The sequence below is a fragment of the Sycon ciliatum genome, chromosome 7, assembly GCF_964019385.1.
Source record: "Sycon ciliatum chromosome 7, ocSycCili1.1, whole genome shotgun sequence".
In the NCBI taxonomy this organism is placed as follows: domain Eukaryota; kingdom Metazoa; phylum Porifera; class Calcarea; order Leucosolenida; family Sycettidae; genus Sycon; species Sycon ciliatum.
Window position 1 is genome coordinate 1,657,341 of NC_088649.1, and position 25,513 is coordinate 1,682,853.

A 25,513-nucleotide genomic window follows, 5' to 3' on the forward strand; every position below is an offset into this window, starting at 1 on the left:
AGAGAGAGAGAGAGAGGGGGGGAGAGAGAGACAGAGAGACAGAGAGAGAGAGACACAGACACAGACACAGACAGACAGACACAGACAGACAGACAGACAGACAGACAGACAGACACAGACAGACCAACGCAGACAGACAGACAGACAGACACAGACAGACACAGACAGACCAACACAGACAGACAGACAGACAGACAGACAGACAGACAGACAGAGATCGAGAGAGACAGAGACACAGAGATACACAGAGAGAAGGAGAGAGATAGATAGATAGATAGATAGATAGAGAGAGAGAGAGAGAGAGAGAGAGAGAGAGAGAGAGAGAGAGAGAGAGAGAGAGAGAGAGAGAGAGAGAGAGAGAGCGAGAAAGATAGATAGATAGATAGAGAGAGAGAGAGAGAGAGAGATAGAGAGAGAGAGAGAGAGAGAGAGAGAGAGAGAGAGAGAGAGAGAGAGAGAGAGAGAGAGAGAGAGAGAGAGAGAGAGAGAGAGAGAGAGAGAGGCAGACGGAGAGAGACACAGAGGGCCAGAGATAGATACAAAGAGACTAAGACAGAGACTGCAACTGAGACCAACATCGACACAGTGCAAGAGAACTGATAGAGACAGAGATATCAAGCAAGAGCCTGATCTTGAAATATGACGCACTAGCAAAAGTCGTCTTCCTCACGGTATACAGACTAAACTGTAGCTACTTCATCCTTCACTCAGTTACGCACCACTACGAACGTGAAGATGGGCCGGGCCCAAAAATTGGGATAGAATTGATCTATTCCATTGGTTTAGAAGGATTTGTAGCCGAGAGACCGGTTTTTAGGTAGTGGTGTATGATAGCAAAAGGTGAGGCAGGAAATTCTTCGTTTACTCAATTACGAGAGAAACAGACATTCAGACATACCGTATTTCCCCGATTATAAGTCGCATCTCCATTTTCAGGTCCCTGTCATATCACTTCAATGCATTCACTTCAGTAGTAAGTCATGCTCGATTGTAAGTCACACCCTCTTTTTTGGCCATGAAGTTAAGAGTAAAAAGGTGTAAGACTTCTATTCGGGGAAATACGGTAAGGAAATGTTGACTGTATCATTGCATACAGAGATAGAATTGATCATGAGTCACTTGATGTTTGGACCACACTTGCCCATTTCTTGAGAAAGAAACATCAGTCACTTTTTTGAATGCTATCGCCAGCTACCTTTGAGACACTGAGTCACCAAAAAAGGATACAGGCAGGCAGGCAGCCAGGCAGGCAACTGAGGCAAGTGGGTGGGCAGGCAGGCAGGCAGGTAGCAGGCAGGCAAGCGGGCGGGCGGGCTTTTTGGGCGGGCAGGCAGGCAGGCAAGCGGGCAGGCAGACAGGCAGTCAAGTGGGCAGACAGGCAGACAGGGAAGGGGGCAGGCAGGCAAGAATGCATGCAGGTAGGCAGGCAGGCAGGCCAGCAAGCAGACAGACAGGCAAGCAGGCAGGCAAGAAGGTAGGCAGGTACGAAAGGCAAGCAGGTACGCAGGCAGATAGGCAGAGGTAGAGAGATAGACCAATAGTAAATTGGAAATACAAAGAATTCCACTTCTAAAAGAAAATCTCACCATGAGAATGCGCCGATAGCTGTTGTGATCAATACACCACAATGAGAGATCAGTCTTGGCCTGTACATTGTGCACACGCACATACACACATACACACATACACACACACATGTTCGTGGCAACAGGACTTTAGTTTGCGAGACACTTTCGTCCTGTCATCGCGGACGCAATTCTTAGTGCTGCTACCAGAAAACTCCGAGAACAAAACGATCGTAAGTCATTTGGTGAAGCGAGTCGTGTCGGTGAACAGCTGGAGAATATTCTGCCGCAGTGGAGCAGCAGTCCTAACACTTTTTAACTTCAGAGAATGAAGCGCTTCCCTATTCCGTTGACAAGCGCGGCGTTCACGGGTGTAATGCATTTTCGCATCAGCTTGCAGTAGATCGTCAGGAGCCAGAGGTACTACAGTCCATTTCAACAAGATTAGCAATCAGGTTTTGGTCTTAAAAAGTATGAAGATAAGGGAAATTTCGACAACAAAGTACATAGAATGGCCTGTTAGGACACGGCAAATTGTTCTGTGAAGGTTTCGGAACAATTGGACAAGCCGTTGAGGAGTTAGAATTTCGGCCAGGTTTCCGGCCTTTTCCCATGATTTACAATTTGCCCTGGAAGCCAGTATCGATTTTTTATCAAAACCCACGATTTATTCTTTCCTTTTTGGCCTTGCGGTTATGAATGCTGTCTGCTGACGATGAAGTTGTGAGTTCAAATCCCAAACTATCTTCAAGTCTAACTTTTTTTTCATTGTTTTGGTGATCACGCTGGTAAATCTACAAAAAGTACAAGCCAGAGAAGGTGGCTGCGCCAAACGACTTGTTGTTGGAGCTCGCGTTTCCTGCCGAACTTACTGACACTTGACTGGTTCACGCCATGTGAACACACCCACAACACTGAAACGGTGTGAGTGAACACGGAAGTCATTGCGCTGTAGCTACGTGTTGTTGAATACAAAGGCACATCGATCGATCGATTTCTTTTAGTACTTCAAGATCGCCAATTTATTTGAATATAGGAGTCAACGCCGTCTTCTATCAGCTTTCACAGGCGTCTGCTTTTCTCAAAATGTCGTCGAAGTCACACGGATAGCTTTGCCAAGTCATGGCCTTGGGAATGAGTCTGTGTCGATGTCGTTTTCGTCACTGATGGTGTCAATTCTTTTTCTATCCGTGCTGCATTGTTCTTTAATGCACTACACTCTGAACTCCGCAGTTCTTCACACTCAGCATTTCATGCAGAAATTCAACAACTTTTTGAAGGACCCAATGCAGGTCAACCGCTTTCTTAATTTCCTTTTTGGCCGCGTTACCAATGTGTAATGAACGTTGTATATCCTTATTGACTTCTTTTTCCTTGGTGCAAGTCACACTCCATGTATGTTCTTCATTATCTTTCTTTACCTTTACTGGGTGTTCACATTGTCTATAGCCTCATCTTTTAACTTTTCTTTTTCCTTTTTGCCTCATCGGCACTCTTTGAATTTGTGTGTCAACACTGTTGAGTTGTTCGATGTTAAATAGATACTCTTGCTGCTGCTGCTGCTGCTGCTACTGCTACTGCTACTGCTACTGCTACTGCTACTGCTACTGCTACTACTACTACTACTACTACTACTACTACTACTACTACTACTACTACTACTACTACTACTACTACTACTACTACTACTACTACTACTACATCATGAGAGTAAATTACATCGCAGCTCAAAGAAATTGGGCACGAAACGAATTAGGACCCATCCCGCTCGTCAACATTCACCACACTTTCGACATGTCCTCTCTGACTCCATATCGATACGAGGAAGATCTCGTTTGTTGTAAACCAGAGTATCGACATGAGTGAGTTATCATTTTTCATGCTTTCGCGCGGATTATTTCTTCGAGTTCACAGTGAGTTTTTCCAGCCAGCTCTTGAGCGCGCATACGGTAAGACGGCAAACTCCCCGGGCGATCGCCAGGATTGCTAATCTTTTTGAAATGGACTGTAGGTAGGTGTCGTTGTGGAAAGAATATAATTATGTTGTAGCTGCCAAGTGACATATGTGTAGTGTCTCTTCACCGTATTGATCGCCATTGTAACATGGTACATCTTGGAAATTTTAGTTCTGGACCAAGTGATCGCTGCCAGCGCTGTTTCCGTCAAGTTTGCAGTGAATGCGTCCGTGAGGAATCCATCGTCTGGTTGTCTCTACTCGTGACTCCAACCGCCTATCGCACTGCAGTGTATACTGTATACTGAGTATGACCAGCATAGCCACTGCACTGCAGTGTATACTGGATACTGAGTATGACCAGTATAGCCACTGCACTGCAGTGTATACTGGATACACAGTATGACCAGTATAGCCACTCCACTGTCGTGTGCATAGTACATCAGAAGTACAGTCGTCGCCAAAACCATCCGGCCAACATTATGCTATCTGTACATGGGCCCCATGCACTACCACTACTAGTGCAGTACATATGCGCTGACTTAGTGACTATGCCCTGCTATCCCCCCTGCTATCGGACCTGCAACCAGTACAGTGCTCGGCAACAGGCATTGCAGATCAGGGAGTCTGTTCAGTGCTGCCCTGGTACAGTAAATGCATGGATTACACCAAGCACTGCCGGTGAAGCTGCCTGCATTACACCAAGCACTGCCGGTGAAGCTGCCTGCATTACACCAAGCACTGCCGGTGAAGCTGCCTGCATTACACCAAGCACTGCCGGTGAAGCTGCCTGCATTACACCAAGCACTGCCGGTGAACATGCCTGCATTACACCAAGCACTGCCGGTGAACATGCCTGCATTACAGCAAGCACTGCCGGTGAACATGCCTGCATTACACCAAGCACTGCCGGTAAACATGCCTGCATTACACCAAGCACTTCCGGTAAACATGCCTGCATTACACCAAGCACTGCCGGTAAACATGCCTGCATTACACCAAGCACTGCCGGTAAACATGCCTGCATTACACCAAGCACTGCCGGTGAACATGCCTGCATTACAGCAAGCACTGCCGGTGAACATGCCTGCATTACACCAAGCACTGCCGGTAAACATGCCTGCATTACACCAAGCACTGCCGGTGAACATGCCTGCATTACAGCAAGCACTGCCGGTGAACATGCCTGCATTACACCAAGCACTGCCGGTAAACATGCCTGCATTACACCAAGCACTGCCGGTAAACATGCCTGCATTACACCAAGCACTGCCGGTGAACATGCCTGCATTACACCAAGCACTGCCGGTAAACATGCCTGCATTACACCAAGCACTGCCGGTAAACATGCCTGCATTACAGCAAGCACTGCCGGTGAACATGCCTGCATTACACCAAGCACTGCCGGTGAACATGCCTGCATTACACCAAGCACTGCCGGCGAACATGCCTGCATTACAGCAAGCACTGCCGGTGAACATGCCTGCATTACACCAAGCACTGCCGGTAAACATGCCTGCATTACACCAAGCACTGCCGGTGAACGCGTATCATACCTCTGTGTATCCATGGTGTTAGCATTGGCCGGATTTTTCAGGCAACGACTGTATTTATGAATAGCTTACCTTGACTGTGGCTGCTCTTGGTGTGCCATAGATGAGAGCTAGTTCACCAAAACTAGCACCACTACTAAGCGTGGCAAGGAATGTATGGTTCTTCCAAACCTGTAATACCACACACAGAAACACACAGAAACACACAGAATAATTACAGGAAAACCCGTTGAAGGTAAACACCCGTCTTTTCTTTCGGTACAAAATTCTCACCCGCTTCTAGCTACCAATGATTGGGTTTGTCAGTGTATAGAATGTGAAGAGTTGTTCCCGTATGTCACGTGATTGTCGCCTTGGAGTTGACCAATGACAGATGAAACAGCGCGGGCTGGAAAGCGCGGTCCTGCCTGCTCAAAGGTGATGGAACTGGATCCACTGCCCGTCGTCAAGTGACGACGGGCAGGAACGGATTCCACTGCCCGTCGTCAAGTGACGACGGGCAGGAACGGATTCCACTGCCCGTCGTCACTTGACGACGGGCAGGAACGGATTCCACTGCCCGTCGTCACTGGACTGACTCTCTACTTCATGGTTTTTCATTGGTTACTAATAAAATAAAGAAAGCAGATGAGCGACTGTTTGCAACCACAACTGTCATCATGGCGCTCCAACATTTGATCTGGAACTGGGAGAAAAGAAGCCCCTTTGTTGAACGATATTGGCGATGTGAATGAGCTCCTCCGAAAGGTTGAGGTTGAGACTGAAACTTTTATTGCGGAGTCGCTCGCGAAGGAGATCTTGGACGAGCCGGATGAGCCTCAACCAAAGCGCGCAATGCTCAGCAAACTGCAGGACCCGCGCAATTATTTGCCGAGGTTTCCGATTAAGACGTGGGAAGAATCCGTAGGAACAGAACAGCCAGAATGCCTGATGCCCAGTCGACAATGCATGTCAATGGCCCCACGAGAAAAAAAGCACTATGGACTACTACGAAAAAACTGTACCAGAAAACAATCACAAAACACAATGCAGGTGTGTCCAGGTGTCTTGTATCTCTTTATTTGGCTTGGGTGCACACGGAAAACACGTTCCAGTCACTCATACTCGGCCAGTACCGCTGTTCATCCAGCCCTTGCCGCTATCGCGGCGCGGGCTGGATTCCGCGGTACTGCCCTCGTACTCGTGCAGGAACCTGTACTTCTCGTATGCACATGAATAATACAAAGTAGAAAGCGGGGCGAATGGATTTGAGTACAGTCAGGCCTTGCTTATCTGGTCCTCTTTTATCCAGATCCCTCGCCACCCGGAAGAAAATCGCTGGTTACCAATGTGCAGCATACGTTATGCATACAACATAACCGGACCTCGCGATCCGCATACCGGTGCATGATTTTGTGTACAAACTGGTTGAAATGTGTACAAAAAAGTGTATCCAGAGTTGTACACTCTTGGAAACTTACATACTCATGCTACTATGCATTCACACCCACATACACGGAAGAAAAGAGAATACTGTGGGTTGTCAGACCTACCCCCACTTCCCCAGACTCTATGATGTAGAAGTTATCTCCAGGAGCACCTTGGTTGATGACGATCTCTCCCTCATAGAAATGTTGGGCAAACATTGCATCAAAGATATCACTGAGCAAGTACAATAACAATGAACAAAGGACAGTGAACAACGGACAATGAACAACGGACAATGACAACGGACAAAGCACAACGGACAAAGCACAACGGACAATGTACAACGGACAATGGACAACGGACAATGACAATGGACAACGGACAATGACAACAGACAACGGGCAATGGACAACGACAATGGACAACGGACAATGACAACAGACAATGGACAACGGATAATGGACAATAACAATGGACAATGACAGAAAAAGAAGCAGACATCTCTGTGTTACTGGAATATCCAAGGCAAATACTAGAATATTCAAGGCAAATACCAGAATATTCTAGGCAAAACCAGAATTTTCTAGGCAAAAACCAGAATATTCAGGCAAATAACAGAATATTCTAGGCAAAAACCAGAATATTTTAGGCGAAAACCACAAAATATAAGGCAAAATATCCAAGGCAAAAACAAGAATATCCAAGGCAAAAGTCAGTTGGCTATCAGCAATACATAGGGTAGAGGGATTAATACGGTAAAAATTGCCCCAAAAGTATGAATTCCACCTGATCGAACCTGAGTTCTGCAAGCCTTTATGGTGTAGGTACCATGAATCCAGCATGGATACAATAGAGAAGTGACAAGGCTAGAACAAAAATATGTTTGTTTTGGATCGGCAGCCACCCCCAAAAAATAGACTCGGTGGGCCGGGGAAAAAACCTCTTTCGGACAACTTATTTTGGGTGCATATGACAGAGCAATAGTGAACCTGGTGTGTACTTCCATTGGTTTGGTTGTACTTCCTCCGCGCCATCGAAATTGTCGCAGTTTGACTAGTGACTTTGTCACTTGTTACTGACAACTCCATAAGCTAAGCCATTCAAAACTTATTACACAGTATGATAGTCTGAAGACTAGAGTAACGTTCCAGGACAGTTGGACTGAGAGTTTTCATGCAGAAATGAAGTCCTCGTCGTCGCTGATGTCAATGGACGCAAAAACATCGTTCCGAAATATTTCAAGGAAGGTTGAAAGTTGGTCGCGCCTCATCTCAAACGCTTTGACCTTCTCCACAGGACAAGAGCTGCTATGCTTGTCGTCTGCTAGCTCTGGATGATTTCTACTTCACCACCAACGAAGCCTAGTAAGAATACACGATCGTTGCGAGGTCGGTTGATTACCATCGGCGGAATAACCTCGATCTTGAAAAGAACATTTTTTAGCCGGGGCATGCCCATTTATTTTACCTGTGTGGTCACAGCTCATGCAGGTAAGTGTAGGTCTACTATCACGTCCAGCGTGCCCTCTTTTTCAGCATCACCGGTATACCATGGTACGGCACCTGCGCGTGCATCACTAGCACTACGTGTAGAGTCTACACGGCTCTTGCAGGCACAATCATGTACTGAGTGTCTCAGCCAGAGCGACACATTTTATCGCTGTTGCAGGCATTTAGTTTGCTGACCCCTCGATGTTTCTCCAAGCGCTGCCCCTTGTTCCACGAAGTCATTCTCACCCCAGCTAAGGTAAAACAGGGATGAGGCTTGAGTGAATGGCCATAAGCACGAGAAATGTGCAGTCTGCAATGCCTGACTGATCTCAGCGAGTCGAAATTACCATTGCAGCGACATCAGCGAAGAAATTGCGTCTAGTTCAAAAAATTCCAGCTTCCAACAACAGAAAATAGAACTTTGCCGTCACCCTATACTGATGACTATCGCCTATGTCCGATTCCTTTCCTCTGGTACGAGTGCTGGTGAGTAAATACCCCGTTTTATATCAAAAGTCAAACTGCGACAATTTCGATGACGCGGAGGAAGTAGGTAATTACACTTCAAGAGGCTGGACACTGTTACTATTCACCCAAAAGTAGCAGGTATGTGGCAAAACCATGGAAAATTAGTGATAGAGATAGCAGAGATTTCCACCTTTGTGCAAAGTATCTTCTATAGTCTTCTTATCACTCTGGTATTTTTAGCTACTTCCTCCGTTAACAAAAACTTCGTGATGGATTTTTGAGGGACCGGTTTGCGCACAAACTGCCATGAAATGAGTCGCGGTCACATTCTCGGCCTTCCCTGACATGCCATGAAAGAGGTACGATGCAAGGAAAGCGACCTTTCATGACAAGCCGAGCGGAATCGATGGTTGTGCTGTGGCAACATAGGTGATTTACACTCATGGCGAACGAAATTGAAATAACACTTCTTCGAGGGGATAATGCCCTGCACGCTTGGCCTCTCTACGACTCTAGCACTGAGTTTGAGAGTGATAGAGAGCGATGGAACGGAGCAACGAGCCTACACAATGAGCGAGTGAACAAGGAGCTGCTCCGATCGCACTGCGCAATGAAATAACTCTCAAGTTTTTGTTCAACTGCGCAAAGCCCAGATTCGAATGCTGATGACCATGCATTCTTTCAGAAGTCTGCAGTCCGACGCGAGTTTCGTGGCTAAGGAAAGTCGACTGGACTTTTTAGGCGCTCTTGTTCAGTGCTTGTAGGAGTATCCATCCGAATCAGTTTGGCTGTGCCATTACTCCCGCGTTTCGCGGAGTTCTGGAGAGTGGAGATGAAACCAGGGAGTCGGAAAATATTTTCACGACTCCCTGGTGAAAACGAGTAATCGCCACTGCAGCCGATCTGTCAAACAGCTTGAAAGCCAACTTGAACGACGGCGACATCACCAAAGTTAGTTCAGCAGAGTGTGATCAAAGAAGCTGAAGAAAGGCTGAAACGAGCTGAACAACGACTCGAGAGAGAGAGATGATGACTCGCGTGCAGCAGATGACGACAGCGACGCAGGGTCAAAAATGAGTCGAGCGAAAGGGACGCAAACTGAACTCTCTGCTCACTCTGCCAACAGTTTCTCTTGTAAAGACGCTTTACATGGGGTGAACTACCTCCGTCCAGTGATTTGCAGTCGATACAAACTGTTCTTGACCTGTTCTAAGCGTTTTCATATCCATTAAAATCCATCACAAAGTTTTTGTTAACGGAGGAAGTATGAGCAATCGCTTCAGAATAAATATACCGGAAGTATGGGTTTGAAGTTCCATCTGCTCAAAATATGTTGCACAGAACTTGATTTTTGCCGGCAGTGAACCCCAAACTGCTATGCGAAGTGGTACCTCCAAACCTCAACTGTCTGCCATGGCTCATCTGTTCACCGTAGGACCATGGCTCATCTGTTCACCGTAGCACCATGGCTCATCTGTTCACCGTAGGACCATGGCTCATCTGTTCACCGTAGGACCATGGCTCATCTGTTCACCGTAGGACCATGGCTCATCTGTTCACCGTAGCACCATGGCTCATCTGTTCACCGTAGGACCATGGCTCATCTGTTCACCGTAGGACCATGGCTCATCTGGTCACCGTAGCACCATGGCTCATCTGTTCACCGTAGGACCATGGCTCATCTGTTCACCGTAGGACCATGAACCTTGGCTTAGGAGGAGCATAGGTATAATGTTTTCGAACTACAAAAATACCAAAGTGAATTTTTGTAGCCATAATGTATGGGCCAGACCATGTGTGGTGCATACCTTCTTTCATTTTCATCCAGGTGTGCGAACAAGATGTTACTTGCAATGGATGCACCAAGACGAGACATAGTCTTGTAGTCTTTTGGTATTACCTGTTACACACACGCACAACCACAAAAATACAGACATACAAAAACACGCACACACAACACACACAACAGACGCACGCACACACACTCACACGCATGCACGCACACACTCTCACACATACACACACACAATACGCACATACACAATACGCACATACACAATATATACATACACACATACATACATACTTTTACTTGTTGCTCACCGCCAAAACTGGCCACGTGGGTCTCCCCGGGAGAGGGGAGAGAGACTCAAAAGGAATCTTGGAAAGATGACTCAATTGGCTATTGATCCGCCCAACGGCCGACACCCCCTGAAATCCCCAAAACTCTGGGTGGACTTGAAAATGATCCCACTTATGGGCTCACCACACCTCAGGAAGTGGGTGAGGACAGGTTCAGAAAAAGGATTGACGGCATCAGAGTATCCGTCCTGGGATCCAACTGCAGTTACCCCTGCCCCCAGTGAAGGTAATACGTGCTACTAGTGTGGGTGGCTAAATAAGAGTGGATCTGATATAAGCTTCACTAGCACCATTGATTACACAAGAGTTAATCTACCCAGAAGCAGTCCATGGTTAACAGGTATGTATACTTCAAATAGAAAGTATATGAACCCTGGAACCAACAAAGGTGGCAGGTACAACATTACACCTTCAAGCAGCTGAGCCCGTTGGCAACAGACCCAACACAATCCGGCATAAGTGTACCCATCAACCGAACTAGCTGGCACATACACACATACACGCACATACACATACATACACACATACATGCACACCATGCATGTACACACATACAAACCAAAGACAATTAGCAAACATACACATCACATACACACACAAGTACATACACCTAAATACAAACACACAAAAACACAATCATACTTGAAGTATGAACCAGCTGAGGCACCTTCACCTCGGTAACCACAGCAGTTAACCGGATCGGGTAGCACGACACCTTTGCCTCGGTCACCACAGCAGTCAACTGGGTCGGGTAGCACGAGTTCATCACAAGTTTTCTGCAGATTCTCTGCATGACTAACTTTTCGCGAATTTCTCAATATTTACATCAGTCTAGTTGGCCAGTAAGCATCTCGCTGTCCTCCTCTGTTCACTGTCCTCCTCTGTTCACTGTCCTCCTCTGTCCTCCTCTGTTCATTCATGTTATGTGCTATTCCTCTAGCTTCATTCGACATCAAAGGCCCATCAACATCATTAACTTTCTTAGGACATGCACTACTGTGACTGCCAGGAAGCTAGGCTAGTAGGCTACTACCGTATACATTGCATGTGGTGAAGCGGACATCTGTACATGGATACCAAACAAGTACTACTTTGAATACTCATGACGAATAGCTCTACCAAGCAGCCGAGCGGGTAATTTTCTTCGGATTACTCCGATGTGCTTAGCTTCCTAATGACATCACAGGGTGGTGCATCAGCTTCCACGGTGACGGAGGTCTTACAGTCTTCATGCCATCATCTTAGACGCACGTCTTTGGCAAAGCCACTACCGTCTACATTAGCCCAACAGTACGAGCCCATACTGTAAACCGTGAAATTATTGCGATGGTCTAATTTCTGCGAAATTCGCGACCGCGTGGAAATCGCAAAATTTAGACAGCGCGAAAAGGAGATCCATAAAAGGTTTAGCATGAATGCCACAGTATCAAATTCTGCAATCGCAAAATTAAAACCTCGCAAACCTGTCCGGATTCTGGAAACGCGAACTAAAAACACCGCGAAAATTTCACGCTTTACAGTATTACTGTGCTGGCCATTACATGCCATAGATAGTTAGTTCCTCTTTGTCAGTTGCTACCACGAACCTGAACAACACTTAGCCTGGTTCACAAAAAGTCAATGTTTCAGCTGGCATGGAGTTGCACGAAAAAATCCTCAAGACAAGCGTGACATTTGCCTGATATGAATGGTGTTGTCCTGCAAGCTTACGGCATTTCTCGGGAATTGTTTTGTCGTCCAGTTTTCCGGTCAAGTATCGGATGGTCTATAGTTGGACAGAAAGCAGGCCAATGAGAAGTACTAGTACTTGCATGTTGTGAAGCGGGCCTCCAACCAATCGCTGACGGCTCTTCACCATGACAGCAGAGAGCGTTGGTGCAGATCGTGAGCTGCACTGGATCGCTACTGCACTGTAGCCTTTTCAGGATGTTGGCCCTTGTAGCTCGTGTAAAACGATGTGAGCCAGAGCGCGCTAAAACATGACCACAGCTTTTTTTGAAAAAGTCGAGATAATCGCGATTTGAATTCCGCGTCAAAAAATACGAAGTGCAGTGCAACGCGAGTCGCTGTTGTTGTTCTCCTCGGTCGACTGGACTGTTCCGGATGCATTTCTTTGTTGCAAGTAAGTTTACTTGTTTGAGTTTGTATTCCATGTTGCGCTGAGTTGCCTAAAACTGATCGTCAATGTATCGACGGAAGAGCCTAGTAGTAGTAATGTACTGCGGAGCGGAAGAAGACGACATCCTCGCGCTCCATGCGCGGGATAATATATTTTGAGGATTCGGGTCGGAAACAGAAGGAAGACAATGATGGCTACAGCGACGAATCATTTGAGGGCGACACTTTCATCGAGCGTAAAAGATTTGATGCTGGTAGTCCCACGGTCTGCATTGACGATGAATTCTAATCTGATGACAACCCGGCAAGCGATTGGCATCGACACTGACTTGGGAGGCGAGTCGGCCGATGATTTGGCCAGAATGGACATCGCTGCACATATCCAGGACAATGCCAGTCTTGGTTGCAAGTGCAAAAACAATCAATGGACTCTGCTGCTTCCTCAACTTGCTCAAGTCGATAATTTGAGTACCCTTATGCGGAACATCGCTAACACGAGCAGTAGGCAGCGAAAGCAGTACTCTCTGGCGAGCGAATAAAACCGTGTGCAGATGGGCTTTGGTGTGGGGAATATGAGTGCGACGTCGAGTATGTTGAGGAAGACTGTGTGCCGCAGTGTATACTGTATATCTGAAAGTACACGTGGAGTGTGATGGAGAGCTAGAGAACGTGAAGTGCCAACTTCTTCGGCCATCTACAGATGTTGACCGTGTTTTCGCTGGCGGTTCTCCAGTGGTGCTCCAAACAGGAGGTATTTCGGACACCCAGCTCAGCTGCCTATAGAAATTTAGGATGTGGCCGAGCACCTGTCAGCTCATGCTATAAGACCCTGGACAGAGGAACTGACCAGGAAAGGATGAACCAAGGGACATATCAACTTTGTGCAAAAATGACAATCCCATTGCTGTACATAGAATTTCACCATGTCAACAGTGCTGCATATAATACCATTGTAGCAACACTTAGACATGTCCAATCAATCACTTTCAGACAGTGAACATTAGGTGTGTTTGATCATTTTTGAACAAAAAACTGAAAATCGAATTTTTGGTCTGTGGTCATATTTTAGCGTGCTCTGGCTCATATCATTTCCGCCCTGGCGTCTGCTACGGTCGAGTTCGGCCCTGACGTCTGCTACGGTCTAGTGCGGCCCTGACGTCTGCTACGGTCTAGTGCGGCCCTGGCGTCTGCTATGGTCTAGTGCGGCCCTGACGTTTGCTATGGTCTAGTGCGGCCCTGACGTTTGCTATGGTCTAGTGCGGCCTCAACGTCTGCTATGGTCTAGTGCGGCCCTGACGTCTGCTATGGTCTAGTGCGGCTGTGTACCACGTGTACGAGTATGCACATGCCGGAGTTGGTGACGGAGCATCAGCCGAAATATTGGCCAACTCAACAAATATCTGGCACATATCTATTATCGGCTATTGTCAACCTGGGCATTTTGGGACGAAAAGTTGTTGTGGCTGAAATTTCGTTCTGCAAGGATCAGTATGACAGTGTATACAGTACAGACCGAAATGTTAATGTGGCCGAAATGTGTTGTGACTCTGAAATTTATAGGCGAAGAAAATGTGTATACTTAGAGTATTGCCGTAATCACCACCACTACCTTCAACATACAGAGCTGGCCGTAATCACCACCACTACCTTCAACATACAGAGCTGGCCGTAATCACCACCACTACCTTCAACATACAGAGCTGGCCGAAATCACCACCACTACCTTCAACATACAGAGCTGGCCGTAATCACCACCACTACCTTCAACATACAGAGCTGGCCGTAATCACCCACAGACAATACTGGTATCCGCAACATGTAATGCTCCGACCCATCCCATATCCTAGAGCAAACCCTAACCCTAAACCAACCCCTGTTCCGCCCCAGTTTGTTACACCACCACAGTACCTTTGCCCGCGACAAGTACTGCCAAAAATTGCCCAGCCAACACTACATACTCCGCGACCCTGTACTATCATCCGTGACAAACCCTGCCAAAAATTGCCCAGCCAACACTACATACTCCGCGACCCTGTACTATCATCCGTGACAAACTCTGCCGAAAATTGCCCAGCCAACACTATATACTCCGCGACCCTGTACTATCATCCATGACAAACCCTGCCGAAAATTGCCCAGCAAACACTATACACTCCGCGACCCAGTATTATCGTCCGTGACAAAACCTGCCAAAAATTGCCCAGCCAACACTATATACTCCGCGGCCCTGTACTATCATCCGTGACAAACCCTGCCGAAAATTGCCCAGCAAACACTATACACTCCGCGACCCAGTATTATCGTCCGTGACAAACCCTGCCAAAAATTGCCCAGCCAAAACCATACTTCCAACCTAGATATGCGCAAGTTCAGCCCGCTCACATGCATGGACATAACCCGCAGCACCAAATGAACTGTAGGTCTGTAACCACCACACACATCTCAAAGGTTACTATAAATTATCAAGGCGCCTGCCCCACGTCGCCCATGCTTCTGACAGTCAACTTCGTCTCGCACCAGCTCGAAAAAAAGCTGAGCGTCGTAGGAACCGTAAACGCATAAAAACACGCATTGCAGAATTAATTACAAAGTAAACCAAGCCCACCACACTAGTGACAACTATAGGTGATTTTGACACCAATGAAATATCTTGCGCTGTCCTGGGACTCAGACTTAAACTCGTCCTGCATACGCACTCCCGCAATCTGGGTAGGCGCAACTCAATCCAGGTTTAGGCATGGCCCGAGCACAACAGAAGTGGTCTGTATGCAGCGCTGGATTGCGTCTAAGATTGCGTAGCGCTACAACTGGGAATGCCACATGCTGGGGATTGACACACACACTCACGCACGCACGAACGTACGCACACACACATGTGCAAGATGTGTGTGATCGTGATCGTTGGAATTACAATACTACTCACCCTTCGCTCATAAGAAGCAGCATCTGCCTCTGTTAGCACCCCGGCACTAACACCACCCCGTCTTTCTCGCTGCTGAGGATCTTGTGCACGTAATGATGACATGGCTGCTTGATTGTTCGTTTCCTTGTGGGAACCTGCATAATATTACACAACAGCGCCAGCAGCAACGGCAGCAGGAGCAGCAGCAACAGCAACAGCAATGGCAGCAGCAGCAACAGCGGCAGCGACAGCACCAGAAGAAGGAGCAACAAAACAATCTTAAAGGTACAGTGCCCAGACAGCAATGCATATCATTCCAGTGTACTCCATCTCTGGAGCGGCTAGCTGTTTTGCTCACAAGTGATATATATGTATACATGGCATCTGATGTTTTTCTTTATTGTTTTTTTCTCACCCTGGCTTCCTGATTCAGGTTTTGATACTCACCTGTATCCCTGCCCTCCCACCCTTCATTTCCATTCATCTTGACCTTACTTTTTACAAGTAGGCACCAAACAAGCAGAGCAGTTTAGCTTGCACCAGTTTCTTTACATCAAAACAAAATACATTGAGAAGAAGAAGATAATTGGTCAGCGATTGAGTTTATTTTCAAAAATTGAAGTGAAATGCCCAACAGCACAAGATTCCAAAGTAGAAGTCTGTGATTGATAACCTTTTTTCAAGGCTTCAAAGGCCCAGGCCTACCGAAGACCTGATGCTTACCAAGACTGGAAAGCCTGGTACTCAGCTGAAGAGCACTCCCATCTATTTATTTTCTGGAAGATCAGCGTAAACTCTGGTGGAACAAAATCTCTCTGTACACTACGTACATCTTCATCAAAAATGTTGAATAGTCGATCTCAGAAATTCTCAAGTGAATTTCAACAGCTTGCATTCAGAGTGAGGACTTTCAGATCATGATGGCAAATTGCACAGACCACGGATTATGTACAACTTTCAAATCCGGGGACGAAATACACATCATTCCGGGTACTATGATCTTGTGTCGTCTCCCTGGCCTAGATGATACGACACCCTCGGCTAACCAAACCCTTAGATAAGTTTAAGAGCAGAATGCAAGTGATTATGCGTTCTACTCCACCAAAACAAGGGTGCTTAACCCTTTGTGTACCAGGCCCATCTCGAACCGTAACGTACGTTACGGTTCGACGCGCCGCACTGCGACGCGCCGTTCAGCGGCGCCCTTGCTTCGATCTACTCGCGGCTTGTTGGGCTAGACAGCTGAGATCCCACTGCAAATTTTGATGTGTGATGTGGGTAGGTTGCCATTTGAAAGTATGGAGAACGATCGCGGCGAAAAGTGCAATTTCAGCACTCTGCGATATATTTTAGCAATTTCGATCGTGTTTTCGTTCGGTTACGCTGCTTGTGTCGGGAATATAGCTTGCTCTAGCTGCTGGCGATGTCTACTAGTGATGGTGAACGCCTGGAGAGAGTTGTAGCAGCGATATAGTCTCAGGATCTGGATCGAAAATGAGAATTTCCGTTGCTGAAGCCATTGCAGTAGTCGCTTTCCAAGCAGCAGCGAGAGGGAGCGCAGCGATGGCCTGAAATAATCGAGGCAGGTGAAATTCCTCACCCAGCGACTATTCCTGGTCTTCTCAATCACCAATACCCTCGCTGGACGCAAGTAGATCAGCGAAAAGTACATATTCAAATCTGACACAATTTCAATATTTCGAAATTTTGATGCAATTGTTTGGCATCTGGCATTCACGCAATATGGCTCTTTTCCGTCCATTTCGCTATTGTTCCAGCCTGCAACTGGCGGCTATACTCTAGTGCACTGGTCTCCTGTTGCTCTGTGTGAAGAAGGGCAATGTCAGCAAGTCTATTCACGATTCCAAGTACACTGATCTAAATTGTCAGAAATACGGACAATTGACTCAAAAATAGGTATTCCAGGTATGGCCTGTATGTGTAGTTGTGTGCTCGGTCAACATATTTTCTTACCTGGACACAATGATACCAACAGATTCAGAAAAAAACATAACTTGCACATATAAAATGTGTCTTAGTTTCATGCTATAGGTCCATCATTACCGATGAGTACCTCGCGTATACATTGGATGCCTGGTACACAAAGGGTTAACATCACATGGTAGAGCAATCATAGAAAGCAACAGCTACCTAATAATCTCTTGGAGCAGGATGCTCCGAGTCGTAACTTACTATCCTCTTTCCCTCTTCTCTCTCTCTCTCTCTCTCTCTCTCTCTCTCTCTCTCTCTCTCCCTCCCTCCCTCCCTCCCTCCCTCCCTCCCTCTCTCTCTCTCTCTCTCTCTCTCTCTCTCTCTCTCTCTCTCTCTCTCTCTCTCTCTCTCTCTCTCTGCGTGCATGCGTGCACGCATATGTGTGTGCGCATGTGTGCATGTGCGCGCATGACAGTGGCGGATCCAGGACTTGGCCGAAGAGGGGCCCAAGGTATCCACCCCCCCCCCCCCCCAAAAAAACAAAACAACAAAATTAATTATTATTATTATTATTCACACATATCCGCCGGATGAGTACGCGTGGCCCATGCACCATGGGGACCCACGAATACAAACCAGCATATGTTCCCTCAGCAATACAAGCAAGCAAGCACGCAAAGATAAATGAGAGCCCAGGCAGCGAAAACAAAACGAAGAGAGATGAGGACATAGGCAACGAAAACAATTCCAAAGCATAGCCAGGGATTGAATGTGTGCATCTGGGTACGACAGTTAACACGGCTAGTGCAGCCGTACAGAGCGCAGCAGCATGTAAATACAAAAGCGCCACAGCAGCAGCAGCCAAGAGTGTGCAAACACTAAAAAAGAAGATCAGTCCATGAAAAAATTATTGTCGCCACAGGTAGACATCTCCGGCAAGAATGCATGCGTGCGCACAAGTAGGCAGGTAAGCATGTCAGATGTAATCGTATTATTATGGCCAGGCTAATTAACAGTGCTGTTTCGCAATGAATTCCATCGGCATTTATCATACGCCACCTTCCGAAGCTGGGCTAGGCCAGGTCGCGACAGAAGCACAAGCCCCAGCTTCTCCCGACAATCCAGTGAGAGAGTGGTTAGCAGTGTTGTTCTTGGTCTGCCTATCCTTCCCCGCAAGGCACCAGAAGCAGCAAAATCGAGAGCGACCTGTGGCGGTGCCCCTGATGGCATCCGGAGCACATGCCCCAGGAAGCTCCATCGCCTCGCCGCGATCTCCTTGGAGATGGGTTGGGTGCGACAGCGGTTGTAGAGTTCCGTGTTTAAAATTATTAATACAACAACAAAGTCCTGAAGTTGTGAAGAGCTATTGTATTTAGGGTCCGGCGGATTCTGCCGGCAGAAAAATTGGCAGAATTCGGTACTTTTTCTGGTAAGTAAGTTTCATGCATGTTTGGTATGTGGATAACAAAATGGAGCAGAATTCGAGGAATTGCCCGCCATAAGGTTTGTATGGTTCTGCCAATTTCACTGCTTTTCGAGCAGAATATGCCACCTTTTCGAGCAGAATCCGCCGGTCCCTAGTTTTATTCCATTCTCACGACATTTTCAAACTGCATCGGAACATTTCCACTCGACAGCGGCCGCGACGGACCTTTGGACGGCTCTTCAACGCGAGCTCTCTTATCTACCGGTCCACTGAAGAACGACCTTATGTCAGACGCTTTCCTCTTCATCGCATATCTGAAGGTAACCCGTTGGCTACAAGCGAAGTAGAGAGCTAGAGAGCGTTTAGTTTCTGACAAGTGAAAAAGAAAAAAGGAAGGACGAAGTCGACAGCACCGTGCACTATACAGGACTTCAGCCCAACGCGATCGCTGCACTATGTACCAGGCCCTGCATTTTTGGCACGTTTTTCACATGTTTGAAGTGCGGCCGTGTCCTCAGGTCGCAGTGCGTACAGTAGTTGTACACAGCGCGCTGACTAGTACAGTGCGCGACACCGGACACGTATAAAAGTACCCAGCACGCGAGACCCACTTGATACGCCAAGTCATTTCGAGCGCTCATTCTACAGTCTACTGTAATCCTAGACCAAGGTCGATATTTTCAAAGGGGGGGCCCAGGCCCCCCTGCCCCCCCCCCCCCCCCCCCTGGATCCGCCACTGCATGTGTGTGTGTATGTGCGTGCGCATGTGTGTGTGTGTATGTGCATGTATGTGTGTGTGCAGGTGTGTGTGTGTGTCCATGTGTGTGCATGTGTGTGTGCATGTGTGTGTGTGGGGGGGGGGGGTATGCGTACGTACGTGCGTGTGTGGCAGAAGCACATTCACATGTCTTGCAGGGTATGTACATGTCTTGCAGGGTGTGTACTGCTACCAAGGGTACATAATCAAGTGTGTCCAACTCGACGATCCCCCAGTCCACGGGGGAATTTTTTATGACATCAGTCTTTGGCGGCTGTTTGGCTCACTGATGCCATCATGCGTAGCCAGAGATCAAAGTACAAAGAATTTGTACATCACAGCTACGGTAGTTGAAGCAGAACAACGGACGATAGATCGATATGTTCTGAACCCGATGAACTCTCACTGTATCGACAAAACAAGCGCGGAAAGTATACGCACTTGATTATACTTCTCAGTAACTTCTGCCAAAGAATGACGCAATAAAAAAATTCCGCCGTGGGTGAACCCATCGCAGCTCGAGATAGGAGTTGCACACTCTTGGTCATGTACTCACACTCTTGGTTATGTACTCTTGCCGCCGCTACTAGTGTACGTGTGTGGAGTAGCTGTCTGTTGTTGTTGTTGTTGTTGAACATTCAACTAAGACTAGCGATATATTCAAGTATTCAAGTGAAGCTAACCTGAAATAGATGCTGCCAATCCTCCTCCTGCTCCACCACCTGCCGCTAATGCTGATGCTGCTGAAGACATATCCCGGTGGGCTTGCGGCGTCGAGACACCAGGTGCGCCATCATACAAATGGCCGTTGCTTATCTACACAAGAAAATCAACAAAACAGAATGGACCACAAACAGAAACGAACAATTTGATGCACATGAAGCATTCCTAAGCAGTATATTCGAATTGATGCGCAATCAAAATTAGCCAAGTGTGACTTCCGTATACTTCGGCATGACTGCAAATACAAAATGACATATAGTCACTAGACTATGCCCATCTTGCCCAGTAGAGCACATCATCAGGCACAATAGGGTGTCATAGTACATTTGAGACCAGGGGAAGAAGATGACGATGTCCACTAATTCAATATCTGTGCACACAAATATGTTGCGTGTGTTTGACTTTGTGTGTCAGCTATGAAATCAAACTTTGTGGTTTCATGCCCAGCATGCGGCTCATAAATACCCTGCAAAGTTTGAGTGCTGTAAGCCAGTACCACTCCAGCAAAAGACAGAGACTTTGGAGCAGGGCCGGCTAGAGTGTGCGAATATTGGTGCACTGCGTGAGAGTGGGTCACTATTGTCCAGATTTAGGAGGGAAAAACAGATTTAGGAGGGAAAAACAGATTTAGGAGGGAAAAACTCTACGTCCAATAGTTGTACATTCAAACATCTCTTATCCAGGGGACAGGGGACCGGGCACAGAATGTCTTATCCAGGGGACAGGGGACCGGGCACAGAATGTCTTATCCAGGGGACAGGGGACCGGGCACAGAATGTCTTATCCAGGGGACAGGGGACCGGGCACAGAATGTCTTATCCAGGGGACAGGGGACCGGGCACAGAATGTCTTATCCAGGGGACAGGGGACCGGGCACAGAATGTCTTATCCAGGGGACAGGGGACCGGGCACAGAATGTCTTATCCAGGGGACAGGGGACCGGGCACAGAATGTCTTATCCAGGGGACAGGGGACCGGGCACAGAATGTCTTATCCAGGGGACAGGGGACCGGGCACAGAATGTCTTATCCAGGGGACAGGGGACCGGGCACAGAATGTCTTATCCAGGGGACAGGGGACCGGGCACAGAATGTCTTATCCAGGGGACAGGGGACCGGGCACAGAATGTCTTATCCAGGGGACAGGGGACCGGGCACAGAATGTCTTATCCAGGGGACAGGGGACCGGGCACAGAATGTCTTATCCAGGGGACAGGGGACCGGGCACAGAATGTCTTATCCAGGGGACAGGGGACCGGGCACAGAATGTCTTATCCAGGGGACAGGGGACCGGGCACAGAATGTCTTATCCAGGGGACAGGGGACCGGGCACAGAATGTCTTATCCAGGGGACAGGGGACCGGGCACAGAATGTCTTATCCAGGGGACAGGGGACCGGGCACAGAATGTCTTATCCAGGGGACAGGGGACCGGGCACAGAATGTCTTATCCAGGGGACAGGGGACCGGGCACAGAATGTCTTATCCAGGGGACAGGGGACCGGGCACAGAATGTCTTATCCAGGGGACAGGGGACCGGGCACAGAATGTCTTATCCAGGGGACAGGGGACCGGGCACAGAATGTCTTATCCAGGGGACAGGGGACCGGGCACAGAATGTCTTATCCAGGGGACAGGGGACCGGGCACAGAATGTCTTATCCAGGGGACAGGGGACCGGGCACAGAATGTCTTATCCAGGGGACAGGGGACCGGGCACAGAATGTATCTCAGATTCGACTGTATGTCAGGACAGCTCATCTACCATGTACTCATAGTGAATAGTGCCCTATCTCAAATAGTGCCGAGTCACTAAGAGCCAGTGAAAAAATAAAGCCCTCTCTTGAATAGTGCCTCACCCCTCGGGCTTGAAGCCAAGTGCATGTGCAAGTTTAGTGTTCTTTTTGCTAAGTTTTGGTTTTGTTATTGCACATGTCATTGAACTGGTGATTTCAGAAACAAAATCGCAGTTCTTGGTAGTCATGGTAGCTTACAGTACACTTTAGGCCCTGCTTTTCTTTGCCTTCTCTCTGTTTTTCTTTGCCTTCTCTCTGTTTTTCTTTGCCTTCTCTGTTTTATGCTGGATGACGTAAAAGTGCCAGCATTGAAATAGTGCCCGCATTGAAATAGTGCCCTCTCTTGAATAGTGCCTTATCTTTGATGGACATTGAAAAGAACAGTGCCCCAGGGTAGGCACTTATCGCGCGAGCACGGATCACTTTTGAAAAGGTTGATTTAGCACGTATTGCACATGTTCTGAATAAAAAAGAATCCATTGATGAAAATTTGTGGACTACACAGGTTGGCAGTCAGAACTTGCACATACAAAAAATACCCCCCCCCCCCCCCCAATCGAAGCACTTTCGGCATAGTAACTCAAGCTGAAGTTGCCTGGTACACAGACATGCGGATATGAGACACATCAGTGTACATTCAAGCTACATGTGTGTTTCAATGGGTTTCATGCTGGGGTGGGGGGCAGCTTTGCTAATTACCAGTAATGCCTCTTCAATGTCCTGCTGATTTTCATGCAGCAACGCGAGTTTCCAAGAGGGATGCCAACTCAATACCCAGGTCACATCATGTCATACGTAATGGTCCAGCTCACAATGTCCAGAGACAAGCTGCGCACCCGAGGTAGCCCTCCACATGCAACGCATACACCCCATATCTCTTTGTTACTCAGGAGACTAGGCTGGATAGATTGTTTAACCGAGCTGTCCTTGCTGTTTGTAAGGCTCCCCCTTAGTCCCCTATGGCAGAGCTGCTCACATGCACTGCCATTTATCCCCTTAGGTTTTATGTGCAGCAGCGCGTACTATGCTTAATCTGGCGCTGCCTTCACGATGCCTCGAGCCGACTATTTAAAAGTTTCCTCTCCACAGTTCCATCCCGGAGAACGCGGGGTGATAGTAGAAACTTGCTCCTTATTCCGGCAGCTATTACTACTCACTCGGCCTTATTCCGCCAGCCATTACTACTCACTCGGCCCTATTCCGCCAGCCATTACTACTCACTCGGCCTTATTCCGCCAGCCATTACTACTCACTCGGCGAAGCGCATAACGCATGCAGGTGGTGTGCCAAGAAATGCTCGGCCTCCGGAAATTAGATGCATTGCAAGTTCGCCGGTTTTCAAGCCCAATGCCATGAACCATATATCATAAAGTTAACTATGACCTGGTCCATTGATGCTCTTGTTAATATCTCGTACTTTTCTTTCCTTCCACGACTTCTCCCCCACCCCCCCCCCCCCCCCTCTCCCTCTCTCACTATTGTTTTACCCAAGTGGCCCAGTGTCATTAGGCTTTAGCCTGTTGTGGATTTACAACTATAAATAAAGAACAAAACACACAATCCTACAAAATAATTGTAATATCTATGTTCCGGCCCGTCCGTCGATTCTGCCCATCTTGGGTGGGGGCGGGGGGGGGGGGGGGATGCCGATCTTAGGATCAGATTGGGTTTGATCAATGGAGATCCCGCGCGCGGGCCTTTTTTCACGTGGAATTTGTTTTTTTCATTTTCCCTTGTGTAAATTAAAAACGTGCTTTTATAAATTTATATATTAATGTGCGTTTATATTATTATATTAGTGCATCTCAAGTCAATCGATCCGAGAACGGGCCACCTCAGTGCCCATCCTAGGATGGGCATTAGCCATTTTGCCCATCTTAGGATGGCCAAAATCCTTGGACGTGACGGATCAACTACACCGTTGGCCCCTTCAAACACAGTATTGCACACAGAGTTTCTAAGTTTGCTATGTCAAGACATGGGAAAGAACACAATAGTACTACTCATTCTTATTTCCTGCACAGTACGAAATTGTATTATCTTACCTGGTCCAAATTGCTGAAATACTGAGCAAGAAATGCATTCACGTTCTCTGGTCGTTCACAGCTCAAAGCCGTCGTAGCGCCTTCTAGTATCTCCTGCACGTCATTATCCGCTAAGTACTGTTGCCTTGCAGCTAACTCGACCTCTTCCAGAGACGCCATGCTGCAAAAGTCTACGGTAACACTTTCTCAAAATAAATATACAAATCTCTGACCGTCTAGTACTCTATTTCTTCAGTTCCAGGGCTTGGGCACGTCAGACCGTCAAGCGCACCCAGCGCTGTGTCTGCTGAGTCTAGGGCAAGTAGGGTAAGACTACGCTGCGCACCCGACCACCTGCGGAACGGTTGTTGTATCTCAGACGTAGCTAGCTTGAAGCGGCCTGATTGCTGCCAGAAATAAATGTAAATAATTACAAAGTTTGAATGACTTGGAGAGTTGGCGTTCTCTGCCAGTGGTCCTCGCTGCTGCTGCTGCTGACTGGCACCGATATGTGACAAGTAGTTCGCTACCTGGCTTGACTCGAGGCTTCAGCCTTCACTGGCTTCAGCGACTACACTTCTACAGTGAGTAGATCTAGTACGGGCTGCTTGCGCCCCTGACAACTACTTCCAAGCACTTTCTGTGTACGGCGTATGGCACTATTCTGACCAAGAACATCCAGCTGGGGCTGCAACAAGCACTAGTTGCACTGCTCAGATCAGGTGACGTTGACAGGTCGCAGGACTAACTAGGCCTACCCTACAGTTGACGAGTTGTAGTAGGAGAAGTGCCAGCATGCGGAAACACTGAGCCTGGAAATACGGCGATTGTTGTATACCCTTTTCCAACTCCGCACTGCCCTCAAATAACAGGCGGCCTCTTCCCAGGGACAACTGCTATATCGTCGTATCGACACTCACAACAATGTTACATTCTCAAGCTCCCCAAGTTCACTTGCAGCACTACTAGTACTACTATCATGGTCTGCGCTAAAACGGTCGTTGAAGTGAAACAAGCACGCAGCGCAGCTCGTGACTTTGCACTCCTTGAAAATATTATTTCTTACATGATTGTGGCATGGCAGCGCATGCACTCCTGCCTGGTGCCATGCGCCCCGCAGTGCATCATGTACAGACATGGGCATGGGCATGCAGCATGGTAGATCCACTCTGGAACGCGATTTCGATTGATCAAGTGCACGTACACGACAAATGCGTGTACAAAAATGTCAAAACCTCTGAACGCAGCTCGCGCGGAAC

General features: G+C 47.7%; 1 protein-coding gene across 1 annotated transcript; it reads right to left on the reverse strand.

The window, feature by feature from the left end:
• Positions 1–1,586: 1,586 nt before the first annotated feature.
• On the reverse strand, positions 1,587–25,235 carry LOC135820698 (cAMP-dependent protein kinase regulatory subunit-like; the record flags this gene model as incomplete). Its single annotated transcript, XM_065333703.1, is given in 7 exon segments — positions 1,587–1,646; positions 5,145–5,243; positions 6,605–6,713; positions 10,246–10,337; positions 15,621–15,754; positions 20,398–20,530; positions 24,276–25,235. Coding segments are annotated over 7 exon segments (786 nt in total), but the record flags the coding sequence as incomplete, so codon positions are not given.
• Positions 25,236–25,513: the final 278 nt, after the last annotated feature.